This window comes from Panthera uncia, chromosome F1 (genome assembly GCF_023721935.1).
Source record: "Panthera uncia isolate 11264 chromosome F1, Puncia_PCG_1.0, whole genome shotgun sequence".
Classification (NCBI taxonomy): Eukaryota; Metazoa; Chordata; class Mammalia; order Carnivora; family Felidae; genus Panthera; species Panthera uncia.
In genome coordinates this window covers 43266088-43288720 of record NC_064813.1, presented here as the reverse complement: position 1 = coordinate 43288720, position 22633 = coordinate 43266088, and the positions used below count along the sequence as shown (strand labels likewise).

Sequence of the window (22633 nt, the reverse complement as noted above, 5' to 3'; positions counted from 1 at the left end):
ATTAACTTTTAATATTGATGATTGCAGTTAGAATTGTCCAAAATTAAAATTGGTGCTTTGCAAAATAGGGAGTTATTGTCTGGAGGTCTACAAGCAAAGATTGGGCAACCACTTGGGGGAAGATGTAGCCAGGAGTTCATGCATCAGATGGGGGTGCCGAAATAGGTGTGACCTCTGATGTCTTATCAATTCTGAGATTCTCTGGGGCTGGAGTCCCTTGACAGGCCTGGGTTATTTGGAACCTGTAACTTTATCGAGAGCAGCCCTCCCCAACCCACTCCTGATGGTAACATACTCGACCATCTCTCTCTAGTCACAAATAATGCGAGAGAACTTGTTTCAAAAAGAGAGAATTGTGATTTTAAGTGTTGATGTTCTTTTTAAATCTCAAAATGATATATATGTCATTTGTGAAGTTGATGAATAATAGAAAAATGTAGTGTGTTCCTGATGAAATGCTTGATATTAAGGAATTATTGTCCATTCATTTTTAGGTGTGATGATGGTTTTGTCTTTGTCTTTGAAAGAACCCTTATCTTTTAGAGATACGTACAAAAGCATTTGTAGATAAAATGATCTGATGTGCAGGAAGATTTGCTTTAAAGTAATATGGACAGGGGTCTAGGTGAATTGAGGTTGGTCCTGAGTTGATAATTGTTGCAGCCAGTGATGGGAACATAGGAGCTCAGTAATCAGTTCTACTTTTATTTATGTTTTTAACTCTTCATAATAAAAGAACTTAAAAAGAATTTTTTTTAACTTTATTTATTTTTGAGAGAGAGAGAGAGACAGAGTGTGAGCAGAGGAGGGGCAGAGAGAGGGAGACACAGAATCCGAAGACAGCTCTGAGCTATCAGCACAGAGCCTGACATGGGGCTCGAACTCACAAAAGCAAGTTCATGACCTGAGCTGAAGTTGGACGCTTAACTGGCTGAGCCACCCAGGTGCCCCATAAAAGAACTTTTTAAGAAGTTCCCACATGTTACATGTGGGATAGAGAGTATTCCATTAAGTATATATATTGGATGGGATAGAAAGAAACAAGCATAAAAATAAAAGTACCACGTGGAGGAAAAGGTACCGTGGGTGTGGGGATGGTGAACATAGAGGGTGGAGAGCTGCGGAGGCTCCAGAAGGCTCCGTGAAGGGGAGGGCCTGTGGTTGCACCTGCCATCAGTCTTCTGTCCCCACAGGTGACTGTGGTCCGGAACTTGGAGGCCTATGGCCTGGACCCGTGTTCAGTGGCCGCCATCCTCCAGCAGCGATGCCAGGCTAGTGCGACCGTCACGCCTGCCCCTGGGGCCAAGGACAGCCTGCAGGTCCAGATCCAGGGAAACCAGGTCCATCACCTCAGCCGCCTGTTGCTTGGTGAGCATCCCCTCTGAAGGAGCAGAAATCTTCCCACCAATTCAACTCACGCCAGTCGTCGTAATCTTTGTGGCCATATGGTTCTTGGCCAGCAAGAGTTGGAGCTAATACTTGAGCCAGATCCTTTGCCCCGCCCCCCCACCACGCCCCCCAAATTCAGAGCTCTCTCCACCATGCTATCGGAGTAGTTTTCTGCCTGGTTCTCCCTTTTATAAAACATTTTTTGAGCATCCAGACTGGGCTAGGTACTTTGCTGGGCTTCATGCAGGCATGATCTCTCTTAATCTGATGATGCTGCAGAACTGTTTCTCTTTTGCAGATGAGGAAACTGAGCTTCAGAGAGATTCAGTACCTTGCCCTGAGATACTCAATTGTTTGGTGGTGTAGCCCAGCTCTGAACTTTGGTTTGTCACACTGTAGAGCCTGAGTTCTTTCTACCACGTCTGGGGCATCCAGCCTCCAGTTTGTCCTCAGTTCACGCCATATCTGTCTGAGTCAGCTTTCTAAAACAAACGAGATCGCATCACTCTCCTGTAAAAACTCCTTATGCCTTGTCACTGCCTTCAGAATAAGTTCCTACACTCAGTAAATAAGACCCTCCCAGTCCAGATCATCTTCCCCTCGGGGTCTCTGGCAGCTCTCTCCCCCACCCCTGGGCCTCTGCCATGCTGCCGCCCTTGCTGTTCCCCAGATGTGCCAGGCACATTCACACTTGGTGCTTTTGTCTCTGTTCCCTTGCCTGGTGCGCCTGCCCTCCCACAGCCCACATCTGCCCAACCACATCTGGGCTCATTGGCCCAGCTTAGGGGTCAAACAAAGCCTGTCTTAGAGCAGCCCCACTTTTTTTCTGTCCTTAAATTAGCATTTAAGAAATTGCCAATGTATCACTTTCCAGTTGTGTTTATGTTTCTGGTTAGCGTCTGCGACTTGGCCAATTTTTCCTAATATCAGCGCTCTGCTAGACGGAGCAACTTAAGTCAGAGACCTTGCCTTCATCCTTTTCATGCTCAGGGCCTGGCATAGTAAATGCTCAGTAAGCAAATGTATTTTAGGGCTTAAGGCAGGACCCTGTAGCTAACTTTTGGAGTTGACCCCTTTAAGTGAAGAATTCCTATCTGAGATACTAAGAAGAAATACAGAGGAAAATAGCCAAGCACATGACTAAACACAGATGCATACATTCTCTCTCATGAGAAAATTATAAATGCCTCAAGTATACCCTAGAAAGTGGCTATCAGTGTGAAAATTGCTAAAATACACATTTCAGCCATGAGGTATAAGGATAAATGGTTCATCCCAGACCGCTTCCCAGAGGAGCTAGGTTTGAGCTGGGTATAGAAGAAGCGGTCACATGATGGAGGTTGATTGAACGGAAGTTCACAACAGAAATGAGCGCACAGTGGGGTGAGAGGGCGGGGAGGTAGCTGTGCAGGTGGGTCAGCCCATGGGGGTGAGGGGCCAAGGGCAGGAGGTGGCAGGGAGGGAGCAGGAGAAGAGCGAGCTTGGAGTTTCTGCTTTTTGGATTGTAGAAGAGTATCAACTTCCTCGGAAACACATCCAAGGCCTCGAAAAGGCCCCCAAACCTGGCAAGAAGAAGTAACAGACTCTTGTTTCATGCGGGCGATCCAGTGGAAATCAAGCTCTGGGCTGGTAATTTATATGAGCATTTTCAGCTTTTACAAATGAAACAATATAATTCTTTACCAAAATAAATTTTTATTCTAATCTAAATCTGATTTCCCTCTTGTTTCCTCCACTTAGCTAAAATGTTGTAGTAAAATTTTCAAGTCATACGCCAATTTAATTGTTTTCTTAATATTTATTTATTTTTGAGAGAGAGAGCATGAGCAGAGGAGAGGCAGAGAGAGAGAGGGAGACACAGAATCTGAAGCAGGCTCCAAGCTCTGAGCTGTCAGCAGAGAGCCCGACGCATAGCTCCAACTCGCAAACCACAAGATCATGAGCTAAGCTGAAATTGAGAGTCAGATACTTAACCGACTGCGCCACCCAGGTGCCCCAGTCATTCGCCAATTTAAATTGACATAAGAGGTTGTTGTGGAGTCCCTTTTCTATACATGTGATTTCAGTGGGTTTAGTGCCTTTCCTGCTTTCAAGGCCAGATGGCCCATCCAAAGCTCAGGCAGGTAGGGACTTCCAGTGTTTTAAAGCCCCTCTAAGCAAATAGTCCACAGCCTCTTGCCCAAAAATAGTCCCTTCACATCTGTAAAGGGTTAGTCGCATAGAAGCAGAACTCAGCTATTCTCTGCCATGGAGCAAGGCAAAAGAAGAAAGTCTTGGCCCTAAGTTGCAGCAACATTTGGGCTAGATAAAAATAAATCCTAAAAGCACATGGGTTTCTCAACAATAGTGACTTCTTCCCCAACGCTGGCACGCTGCCACTGGTGATGGTAGATTGTGATGTGGCTGCGGCATGATGGCCTTGTCACAGGGAAGAGTCTTATCCAACAAATGCTTTCTTTAGCCCTGAACTTCTTTTTTTTTTTTTTTTTTTAATTTTTTTTTTCAACGTTTTTTATTTATTTTTGAGACAGAGAGAGACAGAGCATGAACGGGGGGGGGGCAGAGAGAGAGGGAGACACAGAATCGGAAACAGGCTCCAGGCTCCGAGCCATCAGCCCAGAGCCTGACGCGGGGCTCGAACTCACGGACCGTGAGATCGTGACCTGGCTGAAGTCGGACGCTTAACCAACTGCGCCACCCAGGCGCCCCAGCCCTGAACTTCTTAACTGGGGACTCATGGAAGAGGTCTTTAGTTGGTCTTCAGAGGATCTGTGAACTCCCTGAAATGGTACACAAGATTTTTTTGTATGATCCTTTTCCTAAGAGAGGTTATCGTGCTTTTGCCACATTCCCAGCAGGATCACTGCCAAAAAGGTTCAGAACCACCACGCTGGTCCGGAAGTCACTTCTGTGACCAAAGCTCTCCTTGTACAAAAGGAAGGAACGAGAGAGCGGAGCTGAGAGTCCTTTGGTTTTACCATCAAAAAACAATTAGAGTTCAATTTACTTCTTTCTTTCCTTTCTCATCTCACTGTTTGTTTTTTTTAATTGAGATAAGAAAGACTTGAACATATGCAAATATTTGCAAATTACCCATCTGGGGCTGGAAAGGAAGAAAGGGATATGAAAGTGCGTGTGTGACACCACCTACCTTTCATTATTAGACCCAGAATAATAGTGCTAGTCACTTGTGACTTGCTGTAGGTAAACCCCTTAATTTTACTAATCCTCTCTCTGCCAGCACGGGCATATGGAACCGAGGAAGGGATTTTGGAAATTGATCCCAAAACAAGGTCCTATTACAACAAAACCTTTGGACAGACAGATTGATCTGAGGGCGTATGGTGTGAATAGTAGTGATAAAATATGGTCCTTATATGAATACAGATAACATGTAGTACTTTATAAGGTTCTTTCACAAACATGATTTGCTTTGCAGTCTTGGCGGGATTGGAGGCTCAGAGAGGTTGTGTCTTGCCTTGTTGATCTCTGTTAGAGACACAAAGCCAGTAAGCAGTGAGGGTGGGTCTAAAATGAACATCCACTTCTAACTGTGATTTAACCTAGAATTCTGCTGGGACAGTCCTGTCAGGACGTGTGCTTTGGTTTTCCCAGTAATGATGACACATTTGCATTAGGTCATCTTCCCTTTCCCCCTGGTGAACGCCACAGATACATGTAAGAAGGCTGGGGAAGGTTAGGCTGTTTAATGAATTGGGGTTTTGTTTGTTTGTTGTTCCTATGTGCTAAGCCAAACACTATCGAGGTCAAATCCATAACTTTGAACTTAATCCCATGCTGTTACCAGATGAATTTCAGTGAAAAGCAGAAACTGGTTCATGTCTAGGTTTTGGCAAAGTTACTGAAAGACATACTTCTTGGCGGTCTAGATGAACAAATGTTACAGATGTGCCCCATTCTTGGGTAACTTTAGGAACGTCTATTGGATACAGTGTTCTCTCCTCCAGGGAGATAGGGAGTGAGCTGGCTGTCACCACTGGAAGGCAGGCAGGAATCTCTCTTAACAACTTTATGTGGTTGCTTCTGTGATTACAGAGCTGTTTCTCTGACGGAAGTTAGATAATGCTAATACGAAAGGGTCTTTTTACTCACCTCATTTGCCCTCCTCCAGGTGAGCTGATCTTAAACTCTCAGAGGCACGTCCTATCTGCCTTATTTATTTATTTACTTATTTATTTATTTTTGGTTTATTCATTTTTTGATAGAGACAGAATGTGAATGGGAGAGGGGCAGAGAGAGGGGGAGACACAGAATCTGAAACGGGCTCCAGGCTCCGAACTGACGGCACAGAGCCTGATGGTGGGGCTCGAACCCACGGACCGTGAGATCATGACCTGAGCTGAAGTCGGATGCTTAACCGACTGAGCCACCCAGGCACCCATATCTGCCTTATTTTTAAATAATTCGAGAAATAGAAGAATCCTTGTCCACATCGGTAGTCTGTCCTCATGTTCAATCATCTTTAGCTCCAGAAAGCTCCCTCCTCTCTTCTCACTCAGGATCCCCTTCTGTAGCACATCCCCTTTCCTCTCCTGCTCTGGGGGTGTGCAGGACAGCCGGTCACTGGGGCAACACCCTCTGGCCCATGCGTCCCGTCCGTTTTCTCCAGACTATCTGAAGAGCAGCCTTCACTCCTCTGTTCGCTGGCAAAAGGGAATGTGACTCTGCCAAGAAGCGCGTGCCCTTCCCTGTTCCCACCCTCTCTCCCAGCTCCCAGTTTCCCGGAGATGGTGAAGGCCAAAGGTGTCTCCAGTCTGAATCCTTTTTGCAACAAGCTTTTATTACTTTTTTTTAAACCCATCTAAGAAAGACACTTAAAAAGAAAATATCCTCAAGACAAACACGTACACACTGGGCAACACAAGGGTAGAAGGCACTACCAGCAGTCATACCCACCTCTGGGGGGAAGGGATAATTCACACAGACTATGTTCCGAGGCTCGGGACTCGGCACGGGTCCTGGGTCTAACTGTGCTTTAGATAAAGTCGGAATTTTCCCATAATCTTCTTTCATAAACACCCCTATCTCTGTATATATAGCTATATGCCCTTACGTATATATGGACATGACACTTTTTTGCTTCTCAAAAATAAAATGGCCACCCCATCAGAGGGAGGCCCTCAGCAGCATTCACAGTGGCTGCAGCAGGAGCCGTGCCTTCCATTAATGTTACAGACATGCAGCATGAAGGAAAAAGGGGCTCTCTACCCACTCCCTTTAATATACAGCAGGGAGAGATTTCTTAAGGGAGGGAAGCGATAAGGCTGAGCAGGAGATGGCAGATAACCAGGGTGTGGGGAGCGGGGGGGTTCTCAAAAATCTTGAGCTGCTAGCTCGTCTTGCTTCTGCAGCTTTGAAGATGACAGACACAGTTTGGATGACAAGGGGTCAGCATTCCTTCTGGGATCAGGGGCAGTGAGGATGCAGCAAGGGTCAGGGAGGGGACTTCTGAGGCTACACAAGCTGGGGCTCAACCTGACCCAAGCAGGACCTGGGAAGGCAGAGGAGCAAAGAAGTGATCTCTGAGAGGCTGGATGGGAAAACCGTCCCTGCTTTGGAAGTTAAAAGTCCTCCCTCCGCACTGGAGTGTCTTCGCAGTCCTGGCTACTCGCTTCAGTTGTTTGGCTAGTTCATTTTTAAGTTTGCACCTGAACCGGGAGCCAGTACAGATGTAAGTTAGGAATCTGACCCACCCTGTCCCTGCGGTTGACATCACTTCTTGGGAGTCAAAGCCCAGGATCTCAGATGGGAAGGTCTTTGACTCTTGTACCAGCCTTGGAGGGAGGGCTCTCCTGGCCTTGCCCCCCACACCGCCATGGGCCACTTCCTGGCAGGAGCAAGCCGGCAGTAGAGCATCAAGCAAATGCACCCTGCTCCTCTCTCTGAAAACAAAAAAGGCACTGAGGTCAGCAGGAAGCCAGCCCACAGGCTCACTGAGCGCAGTGCCACGGGCAGGCCGGGCTTCAGAGTCAAGGCGGCTCCTCTGACAGCACCTGAGTCCTGGCGGAAGCAGACAGGCCGTGCTGCAGCCCAAGGGGGACAGCAAGGCAGCCAAGCCCTCCCCAGCTCGCTAGCTGGGGGAAGGCCAAAGGCAAGTTGGACACACTTCTCTGTGACGTCTCTCGGCTTTCTCAGACAGCCTGATTTCCGTTCTCACAGGAGATATTCAAAATGGTGAATGGTTGGTTTCCCTTTGGTGGAAACACATGATGATGATGGCAATGTCAAATTCAAAACTGTAACTTAAAAACAAACACTTGTCTGTTCACGACAAAGACGTGACTGTCACACTTGCGCAAATAACATATGCCTTTGGGTTTACGTGCACAGACTCTTGAGCAATGAGGGCCAGGGCGGGCTGCGGCTTCTCCAGAAGCCTCCGAGCCGGCCTCAGCTTTGGTGCTCCCTACCTGAGCATCTGGGGCCAGTGGCTTTATAACCTTCCCTTGAGCATGAACAATGGTCACATTGGGGCAGTGAGGGAACAGTCCTTTCACAAGCATTATCCTGCTTTCCAGGGCTCAGCTCAGATCTGCTAGAGGAATATGCTACAATTTTTGACTCATAAATAAAGGTCTGTGGGCGGCAAATACGAGAGAAACTGAAGAAGAATAAAAGCCAGAGAAAGAACGTAACAGCTCTGAAACCTTTCTTCTTTCCTTTGCCGGCTGGTGCGAACAATTGCGGTTCGGTGATGACAGAGGCAGCCGGTTGGCTTCCGGGAGGATTGTCCAGGACTGAGGCTGCTCTGTCCCCCATCCCCCTCCTCAGCAGCGAGCGGCAGGTAGCGCCTGGCCCGCGCACCTGCGCCCCTCAGAGGTTTCGTGCCACATCTGGAACTGCCAGGTGGGCACAAATGCACCCGCCAGAGGTGTCCTGAGAAAAAGTGTCTGTTGCAAAATAATAATTAATCATAAAAATAAATCCGCGGGCACCAGAAGAGGAAGCAGGACCGGTTACCCAGGTTTGCCCTGGGATTCTCTTAAGGCCTCCTCCAGTTTCTGCCTAAACTTGTCATACTTCTTCTGCACTTGTTGGATTTTGTCCTGCTCCTCTTTTTCCAGGATCGTGAGGAAGTTCTGGAGCTCAGGGATGGAGAAGGCGTCCCACTGCGAGGCACGAGGGAGATGGGGGAGAAACAGAACAGGAGACAGGTCAGAAGCCGCACGACCTGAGGGGCCCACGCTGCCTCCCCGGTTCACACGGTTCACACACGGTTCGCTACCGAATAGGCAAGTGCAGTGGATAGAGCTTGGGTTTCCCTTGTCATACCAGCAACCAAATTTCAAATCCTGGCATCTCATGACCAAGATGTACCAGTCCATGTGCGGTGTTTTATTTGGAGAATCAACCATCTTCCGTTTTCTCTGTAGCAGCTGAGATCTGTTCAGATCCCAGATGCTAGAGCCGCCCGGGGCCCCTGCTGGCCTCTCTGGCTGTCTGCTGCAGGGCGATGAGTGACAGGCTCTCAGCGTGCAGACCCCCAAGAGGCAGATGGAGCTGGACTCAGCCCCCGGAGACTGTGTTTCAGCCTGACTCCACCATGGGATCTCGGGCACATCACTGCGCCCTTCTCAGCCTGCTTGTTCATCTGCCACGGGCTTAGGGTCTCCGCCTCCCTTGGCTGGCAGAGCAGATAACGAGGTAACATAACCTGTAAAGCTCTGTAGAGCCCGGTTGGCCCAGGCCTGCCCCGATGGGACCTGGCCTCCCGGACGGAAGGCAAGCGTCACTGCTCTCAGGCTGACCCAGGAGCAGAGCCCCCGCCCCACTCTGTGGAGCCAGGGGTTTTGACTCCTAAGCTCTTTTGAGCACAAAAGAATATTCAGGTTTATCTAGTTTAATCCCCACATTGCATAACTGAGGAGACCGAAGCCCACAGAGGGAAGGTGGTAGAGCTACTGGGACAGAGCTGCAGCAGCAGAACCGGAATTAGAGCCCCGTCTCTGAACTCCCAGGCCCGTGAGTTTTGCACCAGGCCTGCAGCGTTCAGACGTTTTCAGCAGAGTACTTTTTCCGAAAATCTGACTCCAGTGTATACGTCAGCTGGAAGCCCAGCTGCCTGACTGAAGCAGGGAGAGGGGACAGAGCCCTAACACCTGCCTAGATGCCCCGAATCTCCACGGTGACCCCTAACCCTAGGCCTCCACCGAACACAGTGTGCCAAACGCCGAGGATGCTCCCCGCCCTCGGCCACTCCTCCGTGACTCCAACTCCCAAGTATCCCAGGCCGCGGAGGGCGCCAGCCTGATTTCACCCTAGTTCGTGCCGCCACACTGCACTCTGATGAACTCCCCTTTGAGGAAGGAGGTCCGTTTTTAAGAGCCAGGGAGAGACGCACGGCTCAGTGTGTGTGGCATGGAGCTTGCTGGGCCTCAGGCCATCCTGGAGCAAAACCAACCTGGGCCCGGACACAGGAGCTTCCCAGTGCCCCTCCACCCTGGGTGTTCAGAAATAAAGCCCATGAAATCCTTTCTTTCCACAGACCTTGCCAGACACAGGCGCTGACTTGCATCCCCCAGGATGCTTACGATCCTGGCTTTGGACACTGAACCTCCTTGGCCCAGCACTTACCCCGGCTCTACTTTCTCGGCCCATTTTCCCAGCTGCCTCCGCAGGGCCCCCAGCTATGCCGGGTAGGGAGGACGACGCCCACGAGGGTGCCCCATCCAGTGTGCCCTGAGGGCTGGGTTTGTGCAACCAGCAAAGGGGCCCAGACCTACCTCCACCTCTCCAGTTTCATTCTCCTTGAGCACAAAGCTGAGGACGTCATTGTCAGGCCCAGCCAGCAAGCGCAGGTACAGGGGGCAATCAGCGATAGAGAGTTTCTGGAAGAGCACTGCAAACCAAGAGAGGGAGTTAGGGGCTCATCGGAGGTGGGGAGGAGGACAGACCCAGAAATAAGACGCAGGGTGGTTATAACTGGAAGTAGCCAACCTTCCAACCTAATGAAATGAACCTGATGAGAAGACATAGGGAGTGACCTTTTATTTTTGGTGTCTGCTGAGAGTTGGAAACTTGTTTCCACTTGCATCACCTCCCGAAAGATTAGCAGTGGCAGGCGGGTGCTCTCCCATTCCACAGATCAGGAAGTGGGAGCCCAGGGTGTGGGTTTCCTGCAGTCACGTACAAAGTGAGGGGCACCGAGAGCAGGCGCGTGCTCCCCGTCCAGCTCTCTGCCCAGAGTGCCTGTGTGGCCCTTCCACGTGGCTGGAGTGCAGTGCCCAGAGGAAGCCCAGTCCTCCCACCCAAGTCTGGCAGGGGTTCAGTGGGAGAGGTGGTTTCTGGCCGGGAGCTTGCTCTCTCATACCTTGCCCGTCCTTGTGTATCCGCTTAAAAAGTGCAAACTTCTGGGGATTGTCCACAACCATGAACTTCTTGAGCAGCCCCTGGATGACCTCACTGACCGTGGTGGTGCTGCTGATGTGCAGCTGCTTGATGGCATCCAGAGGAAGATAGAAGGACGTCCGCTTGTCCGTGGTGGCCGCCAGGTTCACTTCCTTGATGGCATCGTAGATGGACTGGGGCCGGATCCCCGCAGGCACGGTCACTGGCCGCCGAAGTTTCAAATGCACTTTGATGAAACCCGTGTAGGTGCCATCTTCACTCTGAGGAAGAAGGTGGGGGGTGCCCCATGGGTCAGCTCCGGTCTGACTTGCATGATCCTAGCTGCCACTCTGGGCCACTGCCCTGGATCAGGGGCAGGGGGTGGGGTGGTTGCAGAGGCCTTTCCTAATAACAGTGCTATCCCAGTCAGCCCCCCACCTGTCTCCCCGAGTTCCTTCCCATCTCTGCTGACCTGGAGGTGCTGGAGGGCAGAGACACTGTCCCCCTGCCAGCCCCGCATCGGGCCAAGAGAAGGCACGCAGTATCCAGCAACCAGGGGGGACACGAGGAGCTGCCGTGGCTTTCGCTCTGGGGGCTCAGGCTCCCTGTCCCAATCCCCTGCCTTTGGTGAGTCCCCACTCCTGGGAGGCAGGGTCTGGAGCGTCCTCTCTAGTTTGCCCCTCCAAACCAGGGAGGAGCAGGAAGGCTCTGTAAAGAGGCCCCTGGAGAACCCGCCCACTGGATTTCCTCCTGTATTTCTTTCCAAACCAGCAGCCTGCAAGACTTAATGCCCAGGTCCACCGGAGACTGGATTTTCTAGCGTGCCCTCTGGCCGAAGCCCCCAGAGCCAGTTGCTACCAGCCTCCAGCAGGGGGCAGCATTCTTCTACCTTCTCCTCCCCTTCCCTTCCCACTGAAGATGGCCTTCGCTAGCCTGGCACAGAGTCGGTGCCTCCCTGCTCAGAGCGCTGCACAGTCCAAGGAAGCCTCCTGAGACGCAGGCTGTAACGGTGCAACAACCAAGAGGGAGAGGATGAGGAGCTGCGAACCGCCCTTGTGAGGCCTTCCTGAGGGCGGAGCAGTACCAGGTCACTCTATATTACTTAAATCTCAGGACAGCTTTGACAAGTGGGCACCAATACCTCTTTCACACTGAAGCTCAGGGACGTTAAGAAGGTTCCCAAATCGAAAAGTGGGAAGAGCCAGAGACGGATTTGGATCTTATTCTAAAGCCCATTCTTCCCTGCAGCCCCCGGGGGTGGGTCCCTGACCACCTGGGTTCTCAGCCTTGCACAAGCCCCCAGGCCTGGGGAAAGGGGAGGGGCCTCAGAAGGGCCGCCCCAGAACCTAGAGGGGGAGCAGGGGAGCCCAAGTGACCGGGGGCGTGGCCGGGGGCGTGGATGGGGGCGGCCCGACGCACCAGCTTCATGCCCAGGCAGTTCTTCTCCCGGGTATTGTAGCTGTCAATCTTCTGCTTGATCTCCTGCAGTGTGGGCGGGCGCTGCGTCTCCTCCGGGGGTTTACAGACATTCTGGAACACAGAAGTGAGAGTGGGCACACAGTGGATGAGAAAGGGTAGGACCACACCCTCCCAAAGGCCTCCCTGACCAAGCATAGGGAGCACCAGCCCCACGGGGTAAAAACTAATTCCATGGGCTCACAGTGAGAACAATCAGAGGTCAAATTCCAGCGGTGCCACTGCCTAGCCGGGCCAGCCCTGGGGAAATAGCTCTAAACCTCAGTCTCCTCACCTGTGAAATGGGAACAATAACTACCCTTCAGGCTTGCCGTGAGACTAATATGAACATGCCCAGCACATGGGCACCGACCACAAATCTGGTGAATCAGCAGAGCAGCATTGGCTCACAGAGGGTTGCTATGGAAAACATAGCCTTTAGATGCTAAGGGAGAGGCAGAGAAATGCAAGCCGGGGTCCATCTCCTCAAGGAAGTAACAATAGAGCTGGAGAGAAAGGAATGTACACACAGTCCCAGCATATGCTGATGGGAAAGACAGTAATTCACCCCGACCCAGGGGACCAAGGGCACGTGAGCATCAGTTCAGGCCCCACATCACCAGCCACAGAAATTTGCACTAAGTCAGTTCAGCTGATCCCTGAACAATACAGGTTTGAACTGCATGGATCCACTTATACACCAATTCTTTTTTGATAAATACAGTCCAGTGCTATAAATGTATTTTCTCTCCCTTATGATTTTCTTCATAACATTTTCTTTTCTCTAGCTCACTTTATTGTAAGAATGCAGTGTATAATACACATAACATACAAAACTGAGTTAATCGACTGTTCATGTTATTGGTAAGGTTTCCGGTCAACAGTAGGCTATCAGTGGTGAAGGTTTGGGGATGTCAAAAGTTATACTCAGATTTTTTATTGTGCAGGGGGGTCAGCGCCCCCAACCCTGACGTTGCTCAGGGGTGAACTGTATATATTTATCAAACAAATGAGTGAACCAGAAAGGGACAGGGGGCTGTCCTTCTACAATAATTGAAAGAATCAGCCTCCTCTCCTGGAGCATGGGGACAACCAACATGTTCTCAGCACCCCCTCTGTGGTGAGAACTTGGCATGCACGGTCTCTTCATCCTCATGAACCAGAACTCTGTGAGATGGAGTTTATTACCTACATTTTACAAGTGAGACAACCAGGACTAAGGAGTTCAGTAAGTTGCCTAGAGCCCTGTCCATATGTGCAGAACTAAGAGGAAATTCCAGGGCTGTTCTGTTGAGTCCTTCCCAAGGGCTCCCCTGGTGCCCTCTCCCCCTAGGGAAGGGTAAGGGAAGAACAAAACTGAAGAAGAAGCTGGGGGTCAGTGTCCTTCACGCTGCGGAGGGGGTTCAGGGGTGAATTCTGGGGTCTCGGAAACTCTGTCCCTCGTTACTTCCCTGCATTTCTCCCAACCTCCCTGCCGCCCAGCTTCTCAATCTTGTCTCCATGCTGCCTGTGTGTGGCCTGGAGTGCAGGAGCCATGGTTTGAGAAAAACCCACCCAGAACTCGCCTGATTTTAGAAATCTAGCAGACTCAACGCGGATCAGGATTCTCCTTTGGCAAATGAGGAAACAGGCCCAGAGAGGCAGAGCGTCTGTGTTCTCCTGGCTGCCTCCCTGACACCACCCTTCAGGGGTGGGGTTTGGTTGGGGAACTTCACACCCACCCTGTCATGGCAACACCACCCAGTTGAACACAATGGGAGCCCCCAACAGAGCCCGCCCTGGCTGTCCTCCCTCCAGCACGCTGTCCGTGGAGATTGGGCACACCCAGCAGGATGCCCTCACTTCCTCCTCCTGCTTTCCCACCCCCCTCCCCGGGGCCGATAACATGTTCTGTGGCTGCTGTGGTGAGCTGGCGTGGCGCCCACCCCTGCCCCTCTGCATGGAGATAAGCCCACACCCCTTTTCCATCGCAGCATCTTCCCTTGGCTTGTCTGCTCCCCACTGTACTCTTCCTCAGGGGTCCTGAAAAGAACAGCATTGTGCGACGTGCTTTCACATACCTTCTCTCACATACCACCTACGCTACTCCCATTTTACAGATTATAAAACTGAGGCTTAGAGGGGTTAAGGAACAGATCTGTGGTCCCACTGCTAGTAAGCATCTGAGTAGGGCCTGGAGAGCAGAGCCCATCTAAATCTGCAGCCCACGTTCTTCTCGATTCACCACCTGGCCACTCTAGGCAGCTTCTGCCACTCCCATAATGCCCGCTGAAATTCCACCCCTCCAGGCTGGGGTGTGCAGCTGTTAAACCGAGGCCTATAAACTATGGGACCTGTGAAACATTCATCCAAGTGTATCTGATCAGTGGGCCAGGCCCCAGAGGCATCAGGACCCACGGGCACCACGTCACCTGCAAAGACGTCAAGGAGGGACTTCTCATCCCGCAAGTGGGATGTAGCTGCCAGGAGGCAGGACCCACCCTTTTCCTACGTGGCTGCTCAGGCTCTTGAACTGGACCTTGATCCCATCGAAGACCACCCAAGGGGGAGCACAGGCCAGGGCATCTCCTGTTTGCTTGAGGTAAGTAACAGGTGATACGAGCCTCACAGAGTGTCTTCATTCACTGTCAATTCATTAACCCAGCTCCTCAAATGGAGCTCCTGATTCCTCATCCATTCCCACAGTTAGTTCCTAGAGACACACACTGCCCCAGAAACCCTCCCAACCCTCTCCACAGCGGGGCTCATCCCTACGGGGCCACGTGTGCCTGGCAGAGGCTCAGCCCTGGGAGCTTCCGGCCAGAAAGACCAGTCATCTGGTTACTCCCATGTGCTCCCCCCTTTCCAGCCGTGAAGCACGCAGGCTGTCCCCTCCTCAGGAGTTCACAGCTTTCTCAAACTTGTCTACAAAAAAAAAAAAAAAAAGTTAAATGATGGAAAGGAAACTCTCGAAGCTCCTGAGAGATCTCCTCTCATAGCTTCCAACTGGCTACAGCCATTTCCCTGTCAGAAAAGGCAGCTGTGTCACAGCTTGCAAAAGCCGATTGTTCCGGGCTTGGGTCTGTATACAGCAAGAGGCAGAGCTACTGTGACTAAAGGTTTCTTCTTCTTCCTGTTCCCCTTTCCTTCAGCAGATAACCCATCTATCCGCCCCCTTTCCCGCCACAAACCTGGGGAAGTGACGCAAGCATCCGAGGTCACCCCTTCCAGGACTGATGCAAAAGACAAGCGTCCTGGTCTCCCCGCCCCGTTGGAAGTGCCAGGAACCCTGTGTGGCCAACACGTGGAGTCCCCCAGCCTGGTGTGTCAGCACCTGGGGCCGCTATGCCTGCCGCCCAAACTGCATCTGCCAGATGAGATCTGACCCATGGATTGGATGAAGCACCTGCCAAAGCAGGCCAGCCAGCCACAGCCACGGGAGCTCACTAATCCCTTCCCTCCCAGGGATGATACAGAAGCGAGGCCAGTGGTTCTTTCTTTCTTTCTTTCTTTCTTTTTTTTAATTTTTTAATGTTTATTTATTTATTTTGAGAGAGAGTGCAAGCAAGGGAGGGGGCAGAGAGAGACGGAGAGAATCCCAAGCAGGCTCTGCACTGTCAGCACAGAGCCTGATGTGGGGTCCGAACCCACAAACCATGAGATCATGACCTGAGCCAAAATCAGGAGTCAGATGCTCAACCGACGGAGCCACACCCAGGTGCCCCTAGGCCCATGGTTCTTAAATTTGGCTACACACGGAATCATCTAGGGGATCTCTAAAAACACTGGGCTCCATCCTGGAGATTCTGATTTATGGCCTGGGGTCCAGCCTGGGCAGAGGTAATTCTGATGTTCAGCAATGTTTGAGAAGAACCGGTATAGACCCCTTGCAGCCCATTTCAGATCCTAAGGGTCGCCATCCAGCAGCAGAATTAACACTTGGCCACCTACAGATATTCACTGCCCGGAGGTTTACCTAAAAGGAAATATCTGCTCTGTGAACAAGGTCAATAATATAGTAATCTTCAGAGGGTAAGGCAAAGACCTCAATTTCTATTCACCTGCCAGATTTTCAAGTCCTCAAAGTGAAAGATTTGTTTCCGTTCACGGGTACAAAGCTAGAAACCATGCAGCTGGCGTTTTGTCTCCTGGTTAGCCCAAAATGGAGACAGAATGGGAACTCACTCTGATTGAACAAATACCAGCATCGGCCTGCGAGGTGTCCCTCGTAGGGGGTTTACACATCTCGGTGCATCTGGCATGGAATTCATCCGCTCTGATTAAGCCGCTGGCACCGGTGGCAGATGGTTTAGCTGTTCCCGATGCAGCTGGCACATCCAAGACACTGGTGAAAAATAGGTTTCTGCTCCCACATCCTAAGCTATGGAAAGGGCTGCGTTGCCTCTCAGGGCTCGAGTTTATTAGGGTACAGCCACGTGAAGAGGCTAGCTGCTAGGGGTCAGAACAGAAATGCTCCCCCGAGAGAGTGATCCTCAAACTTTTCTATTAAAATATCACAGGGGCGCGTGGGTGGCTCAGTCGGTTGAGCGTCGGACTCTTGGTTTCGGCTCAGGTCGTGATCTCATAGTTTCGTGAGTTCAAGCCCCATGTTGAGCTCTGCGCTGACAGCTCAGAGCCTGGAGCCTGCTTTGGATTCTGTGTCTCCCGCTCTCTCTGTCCCTCCCCCACTGGCTCTCTCTCTCTCAAAAATAAACATTAAAAAATATTATCCTTAACATCAAAGTTAAGAGGACCATCCCTGTGGTCTGGGGCCTGTCTCAGAGCAGATTTACCTGAAGTTGAATTTTACTTTAAGAAGAAACCCAGGGGTGCGTGGGTGGCTCAGCTGGTTAAGGGTCTGACTCTTGATTTTGGCTCAGGTCATGACCTTGTGGTTCATGAGTTCGAGCCCCCCATCAGGTTCCGTGCTGACAGTGCAGAGCCTGCTTGGGGTTCTCTCTCTCTCCCTCTCTCTCTGCCCCCTCCCATGCTTTCTCTCTCTGTCTCTGTCTCTCTCAAAAATAAGTAAAAAAAATAAAACTTAAAAAAAAAAAAAGAAACCCAAACATTGGTTAACTCTGCGTTCTTTTTTTATTAAAGTTTTTTTTTTAATTTATTTATTTTGAGAGAGACAAAGAGAGCATGAGCCGGGGAGGGGCAGAGAGAGAATCCCAAGCAGGCTTCGTGCTGTCGGCACAAAGCCCCACCTGGGGCTTGAACTCAGGAGCCATGAGATCGTGACCTGAGCCAAAATCAAGAGCCAGACACCTAAACGACTGAGCAACCCAGGTGCCTCTAACTGCGTTCTAATCAATGACACACATCTTGATTTTGGTCACTGGGGAAGAAGAGGCTCTGAGTGAGTCCTGTGGCTTCTAGTATCCCCAGGTGGACACAGGGCAGCCGGTCAAAGCCCCAGCAACAAAGGGGCCCCAGGGTGAGCGGTGAGCTGAGGAGAATCAGATACATTCTGATACATCAGCTACCTTCATGCCATTTTTTTTCTTGACCCGAATCCCACAAACTTCATTTTTGACAAAAACTTCACTCTCCCTCTTGTTAAACTCCTCAGCCTCTCCTCCCTTCATGATGTTTTCATCGTATCGCTCCCATCTGCCCACCTGAGGTCCTGCAACCTGCCCCGGCCTCTCTGACCACTCCTGCCTTGAATGATGGTGATGATGACCATCCCTTATTTTATTTATTTACCAGCTACGTATGCCAGGCAGCACTCTGATCACTTGGCATGTGTTAGTTCACTTCATCCTCCCCACAAATGCATGGGAATGCCCATTTCACAGATGAGGAAACTGAGCACCAGCAAGCTTAAAGCGAACCCACACCTAAAGCTAGCACTGTACCATCTGGCACTTAAATACTCATCTACTTATATTAACCTCCAAGTAGACTACCTCTCTATCTTGAGTTGTCTTCTCAGCTAGAGTGAATTTTCTTAATGACCTACACCATGCTTCTATTTATTCTCTGTGCCCAGTGGCACCAAGCATGAAATGGATAATAGGTACTTGCTCAAGAACCTTCAATGGCTCCTTATTGCCTACAAGGAGTAGGGGGAAAGATCTTATTTCTCCCTAGGAATTACAGAGCAATGAGCCTTGGATTTCAGTGTAGACTGAGTTCCGTAAGAGAAGCACCCATACCTGTCGTATCCATCACGGCATCCCAGAGCCTAGATGCAGCTCGGAACAAGTAGAGGCTGAGGAAATACCTGCAGGATGGACATAAGCATGCATTTGGGTTCTGACCCCCATTACTAAGTGATCTTGAGGAAATCCGATAACCTCCTTAAGCCTCAGCTTTATCTGTCAATTTGAAATACAAATCCTTTATTGGCTGATAGGATTCATGCCAAGGTAAGACCAAATGAGATAATGGGTGCAAAAACCGTTTTGGAAATTATCAAACCCATCCAAAGGCACATATGGTTACGGTCATCCCAGGCTTACAAAGTCCTACCCCTATGAGCCAGTCTCACTTCTCATTTTCCTTGAGCACTTAATCAGGCTTGACCACCATGCCATAGAGTTTGTTGGCTCTGGTGGCTGGCAAACTTTTTCTGCGGAGGGCCAGGTAGTAAATACTGTAGGTTTTGCTGGCCATACGGTCTTTGTGGTAACTACTTAACTCTGCCACTGTAGCACAAAGCAGCCGCAGGACAAGCATGGCCATGTTTCAATAAAACTTTATTTATGGCATCCGGTGCATGAGCAGGAGTTTGCTCACCTCTGCTCTCCACCATTGGGCGGTCTCTCCTGCTTAGAATACACAGCTCCCATCTCCCCTGGTGCCATCGCCCATGGCGGTGTCCTCATTCTCCACTCTCCTACCATAGGAGATCTCCGACATTTTCATTCCCAATTGGAGGAAGGCATATGCAGGTTTGTACCGGATGCTGCCTTTCTTCTGAATGATACTCTTGCCGAGAGCCACGTACTTCCTGTGTTTCCTCACACCCCTGGTCCTCACTCTCACTTAATGGACATGTTGTGCAAGTGGGCAAAGGCTTCATCGCTTCATTGGAGTTGTGCTTACTGTCTTTCTGTCTCCCATGAGGAGGCAACAAGCTGGCTGAGGAAGGGATGCCCGTGGGCAGCAGGGCTCACGCACTGGCTCGGGGACTGACTCCCAAACCCCAGCCCCGTGGCCCCGAAGCCTCAGATTCCTGTCGTCGCCAAGCTGCAAATTACCACATGCCACGGGCCTCTGCAGCTGCTGGCTGACAAATCCACTACTACAAGGACCATGGAGGTGCCTTCACAGCCTGTGCGGCTGCATTTGGATCTAATTATATGCTGCCTTTTATTGTTTAATTATTATTTCACATGTGTTAATCCCATCTTCCCAATGAGATGCTCCCTGGAGGGAGACAGACCTGATGTCTGATGATGGTGCTTCTGTCCTACCCCTTGCAAGACTCCGCAGAGCTCCGAGGTGACCTCCAAGGAGGAGGCAAGGAGAAGGTGGAGTAGGCTGGGTGGCGCCCAGCCCAGGGCCCCACCACGGGCTGCAGTCAGGCCCAGGACATGTCCCGCTGACCGGCACCCCGAGAGGCTGATGCCAAGGCAGGGCCGCAAGGGCCGCGGGCTTCGGCTGGCTGGCCAGCCCCGTGGCTCAGCTCTTTACGGCTTCCTGGTAGGAACCAGTGCAACACCGTCATGAGCGACGGCCTCCGGCAAGTCACTTCCCCTCTCGGGGCCTCAGTTTCCTCATCTGTGAAATCACGAAGTGAGACCCCTTTGCAGCTCTACGAGTTTACATCGGAGGGTGGCTTCTTTTGTCACTGCTTCCTCTTCTATTTCGGAGAGCTGGGGGGTGGGGGCCCCTCGGAGGGCGGCTGGGTTTGCCCGAAATGCAGTGGTAATGACTGTTGTGAGACGGTATAAGAACGCGTCTCACCTCTACAGCCTTACTTGTCTCACCACTGGCCACTTGCTTTCTCTCTCGTCTGTAAGTCACCGTGTGAGCCAAACTCAAGTAGCTTTACACCTTCCTAACTCACACAACCCAAGGAAACAAAACAAAAACAATCCCGGAAGCCATTTACCATGAGTCTTTGCCACACTTCCTCTTTCTCAGCTCTTAGCAAATCTGCCCGCAGCCACTCTCTTGCCCCTTGGAAACCAACCCCAGGCCTATGTCGGGAGAGGGGAGAGCCTCGGCGAGGCCTTCCTGCATGAGAAGGACATCTGTGGACACCTCGCACCTACCCTGCTGCCCAACAGCGGCACGGGCCCCACACACCTGATGTTTCTGTTAAGCCTGTCCTGAATAGGAACCTCAGAGGAAAGGGGCAGACACCCCTCTGCCTGGGATGGGAACGCCCTGCCCAAAGCCCAGACCACATTCAAGGCTCATTGGTCCCTTGGTGACAGCCTCAACCAAATGGGAAAGAGGAAGCCACACAGGGTCTCACCACAGGGCCCCCTTCCAGGTCGCAGATGGTCCGTGTCCTGGAATGATTGTCCCAGCCTCACCCTGGGCAGTGAAGGGGTTGATTCCCCCAGATCCTTCCATGGAGCTGTCCAATGTCCCAGAAGTAAAAGGATTGGAAACTCCTGAACTGTGTCCTCCAGTAGGTTATTCCCATCAGAAGAAGGAAGGGGCGGGCTTCATCACAGAGCCAATCCCTACAAGCAGAGCCATGCAGAATTTGAGCTGCTCTGGGGAGGGCGGGGGAGGTAGAGGAGCAGGAAATAAAAAGGGGGTGGGACTTGAGAAACTGGAAAGAGACTAAAGTCCCCAAAGACAAAACTGTAGAGCAGATGGTCAACGCAGACAGTCAGTCAACAGTAACTGATTGAGTTGCCCATGGGGTGGGGAGTGTGAAAGGCACCTTGGGACATGAAAGCGGCCGGCCACGGCCCCCGTCCCGGGGAGCGCACAGGCTATCCGCGGAGGGAAGACAGAGATGCGCGCACCGTGAACACCAGACAGCAGGCGCCGTCCGCGCAGAGCCTCGGCGCTTCTGGGCAGCCAGATCAGCTCCGCGTGTGCGCACGTGACGAAGGCGGTGCCAGCGGGCTCCCCGGGCGGCCGGCGTGTCCTGGAGCCCGTGCACAGTGCCCCTCACTGAGGTGGCCGTCTCAGTCTACGAGCAGGGGCAGGTCCTCTGGGGTGAGTCAGGACCAGAGAACATCAGCTCCCTGCAGGCCTTGGAGCCGCAGTGACCTGGGTTCAAGCCCTGCGGCGCCTCGTTATAATAGCAAAAATCGCCAACAGGCCAGGGTTTCGCAGTCACGGTCTCATTTCATCTTTGCCATAACTCGGTGAGGGCGGTGTGCTATCACCCAGAGCCCCTGCTCCTCACCGCCAGACCACACCGCCCTGCACGGCTGGTGTGCCCTCAGTTGTCTGTGCACGTGGGCAAGTCAGCGTCCCTGAGACTGGGATTTCCGTCTGAGAAACGCAGGTAACGAGGCCTTCTCTACACACTTGTCGCGGGGATGAAATGAGATTGCACATCTGGAAGCGCTTAGCACAACGCACGCTTAGAGTAAGCGCTCGAGAAACAGCAGCTAGCGAACCATCATCGTAACCGTCGTCAGCGGCAGCGGTCATCGGTCTGGCAGGGCAGAGGAAAGGTTGGGCGGTGGGGCTGACTCAACGTGGGAGTCCTCTTGCCTTAACCTTGATCTCCTGACAGGCCCTTCAGCCAAAGCCAGGTTGTGACTCTGTGTGTCCTAAGCACTTTTGTCTTCAGTGCTATGGGCCCCTCTTCCACCATTAAAAAAAAACAAAGATTGGAAATTTTATTTTTTGAAAGCACTGATATCAAGAAAAACATATTATTATTATATAGAAAACAAAGGATTTCTTCCTCCTGATTTTAAAAGAAATCGAAACACTTTCGTGGGCCCTTAAAGTATCGCGGGTCCCTGTGGCACCATAGGCCACCGTGTCTCGTGAATAAGTCAGCAGTGCTTTCAACGCCGGAGTCCCAGGTAGGGTGACCTGGAACTGAGAGTTTTCTTGGGATGCAAGACCTTCGGTGCTACAATCAGGACAGTCCCGGGCAAACCAGCATATTTGGTTACCCTGGTCCCAGGGACCCCTCGCAGGCCTAGATGGACTCCCTCCCTCTCTTTTCCTCGCCACTGTGGGCCCCGGGGACACTATTGCTCTTCTGCCCTCTGGAACGCTGCACGTGTACTCTGCCCTACAGGTCTTCCTGACACTCCCCCCACACCCCTGCCTGGCCACCCCTGCCTGGCCGTGGCCTGGACACAGTGGCCTGGCTGCCTCTGCCAATCAGCCCACATCCCTGCAGCTTGATAACAGAAGGCAAGCTCCCTGAGGACAGGGACTGCTCTGTTCACTGATGTAGCTCCTCGGACAGTGCCTGGCAGACAGGAAGGGCTCATTAAACATTCGCCCAATCAACTGAATAAAACACAAAGAAGTAATAAGACACACACGTGCACGCACACACGTGTGCACACAC

General features: G+C 51.4%; 2 protein-coding genes across 6 annotated transcripts in view; one reads left to right on the top strand and one right to left on the bottom strand.

The window, feature by feature from the left end:
* The window catches only part of EIF2D (eukaryotic translation initiation factor 2D), a 28995-nt gene extending 25896 nt beyond the window's left edge, over window positions 1-3099 (top strand). For all 5 annotated transcript variants that reach the window (XM_049634528.1, XM_049634531.1, XM_049634530.1 and 2 more), the window contains 2 exons: window positions 1194-1368; window positions 2898-3099. In XM_049634528.1, coding sequence (XP_049490485.1) covers window positions 1194-1368; window positions 2898-2968 — 246 coding nt within the window. In that variant the 3' untranslated portion in view covers window positions 2969-3099. The remainder of the gene's footprint in view (window positions 1-1193; window positions 1369-2897) is intronic.
* Window positions 3100-4481: 1382 nt separating this feature from the next.
* The window catches only part of RASSF5 (Ras association domain family member 5), a 31379-nt gene continuing 13227 nt past the window's right edge, over window positions 4482-22633 (bottom strand). Inside the window, exons 2-5 of the mRNA XM_049634532.1 lie at window positions 12157-12267; window positions 10721-11018; window positions 10134-10249; window positions 4482-8519 (exon numbers count right to left, since the gene is read on the bottom strand). Of these exons, the coding sequence (XP_049490489.1) occupies window positions 8367-8519; window positions 10134-10249; window positions 10721-11018; window positions 12157-12267 (678 nt within the window). The 3' untranslated portion in view covers window positions 4482-8366. The remainder of the gene's footprint in view (window positions 8520-10133; window positions 10250-10720; window positions 11019-12156; window positions 12268-22633) is intronic.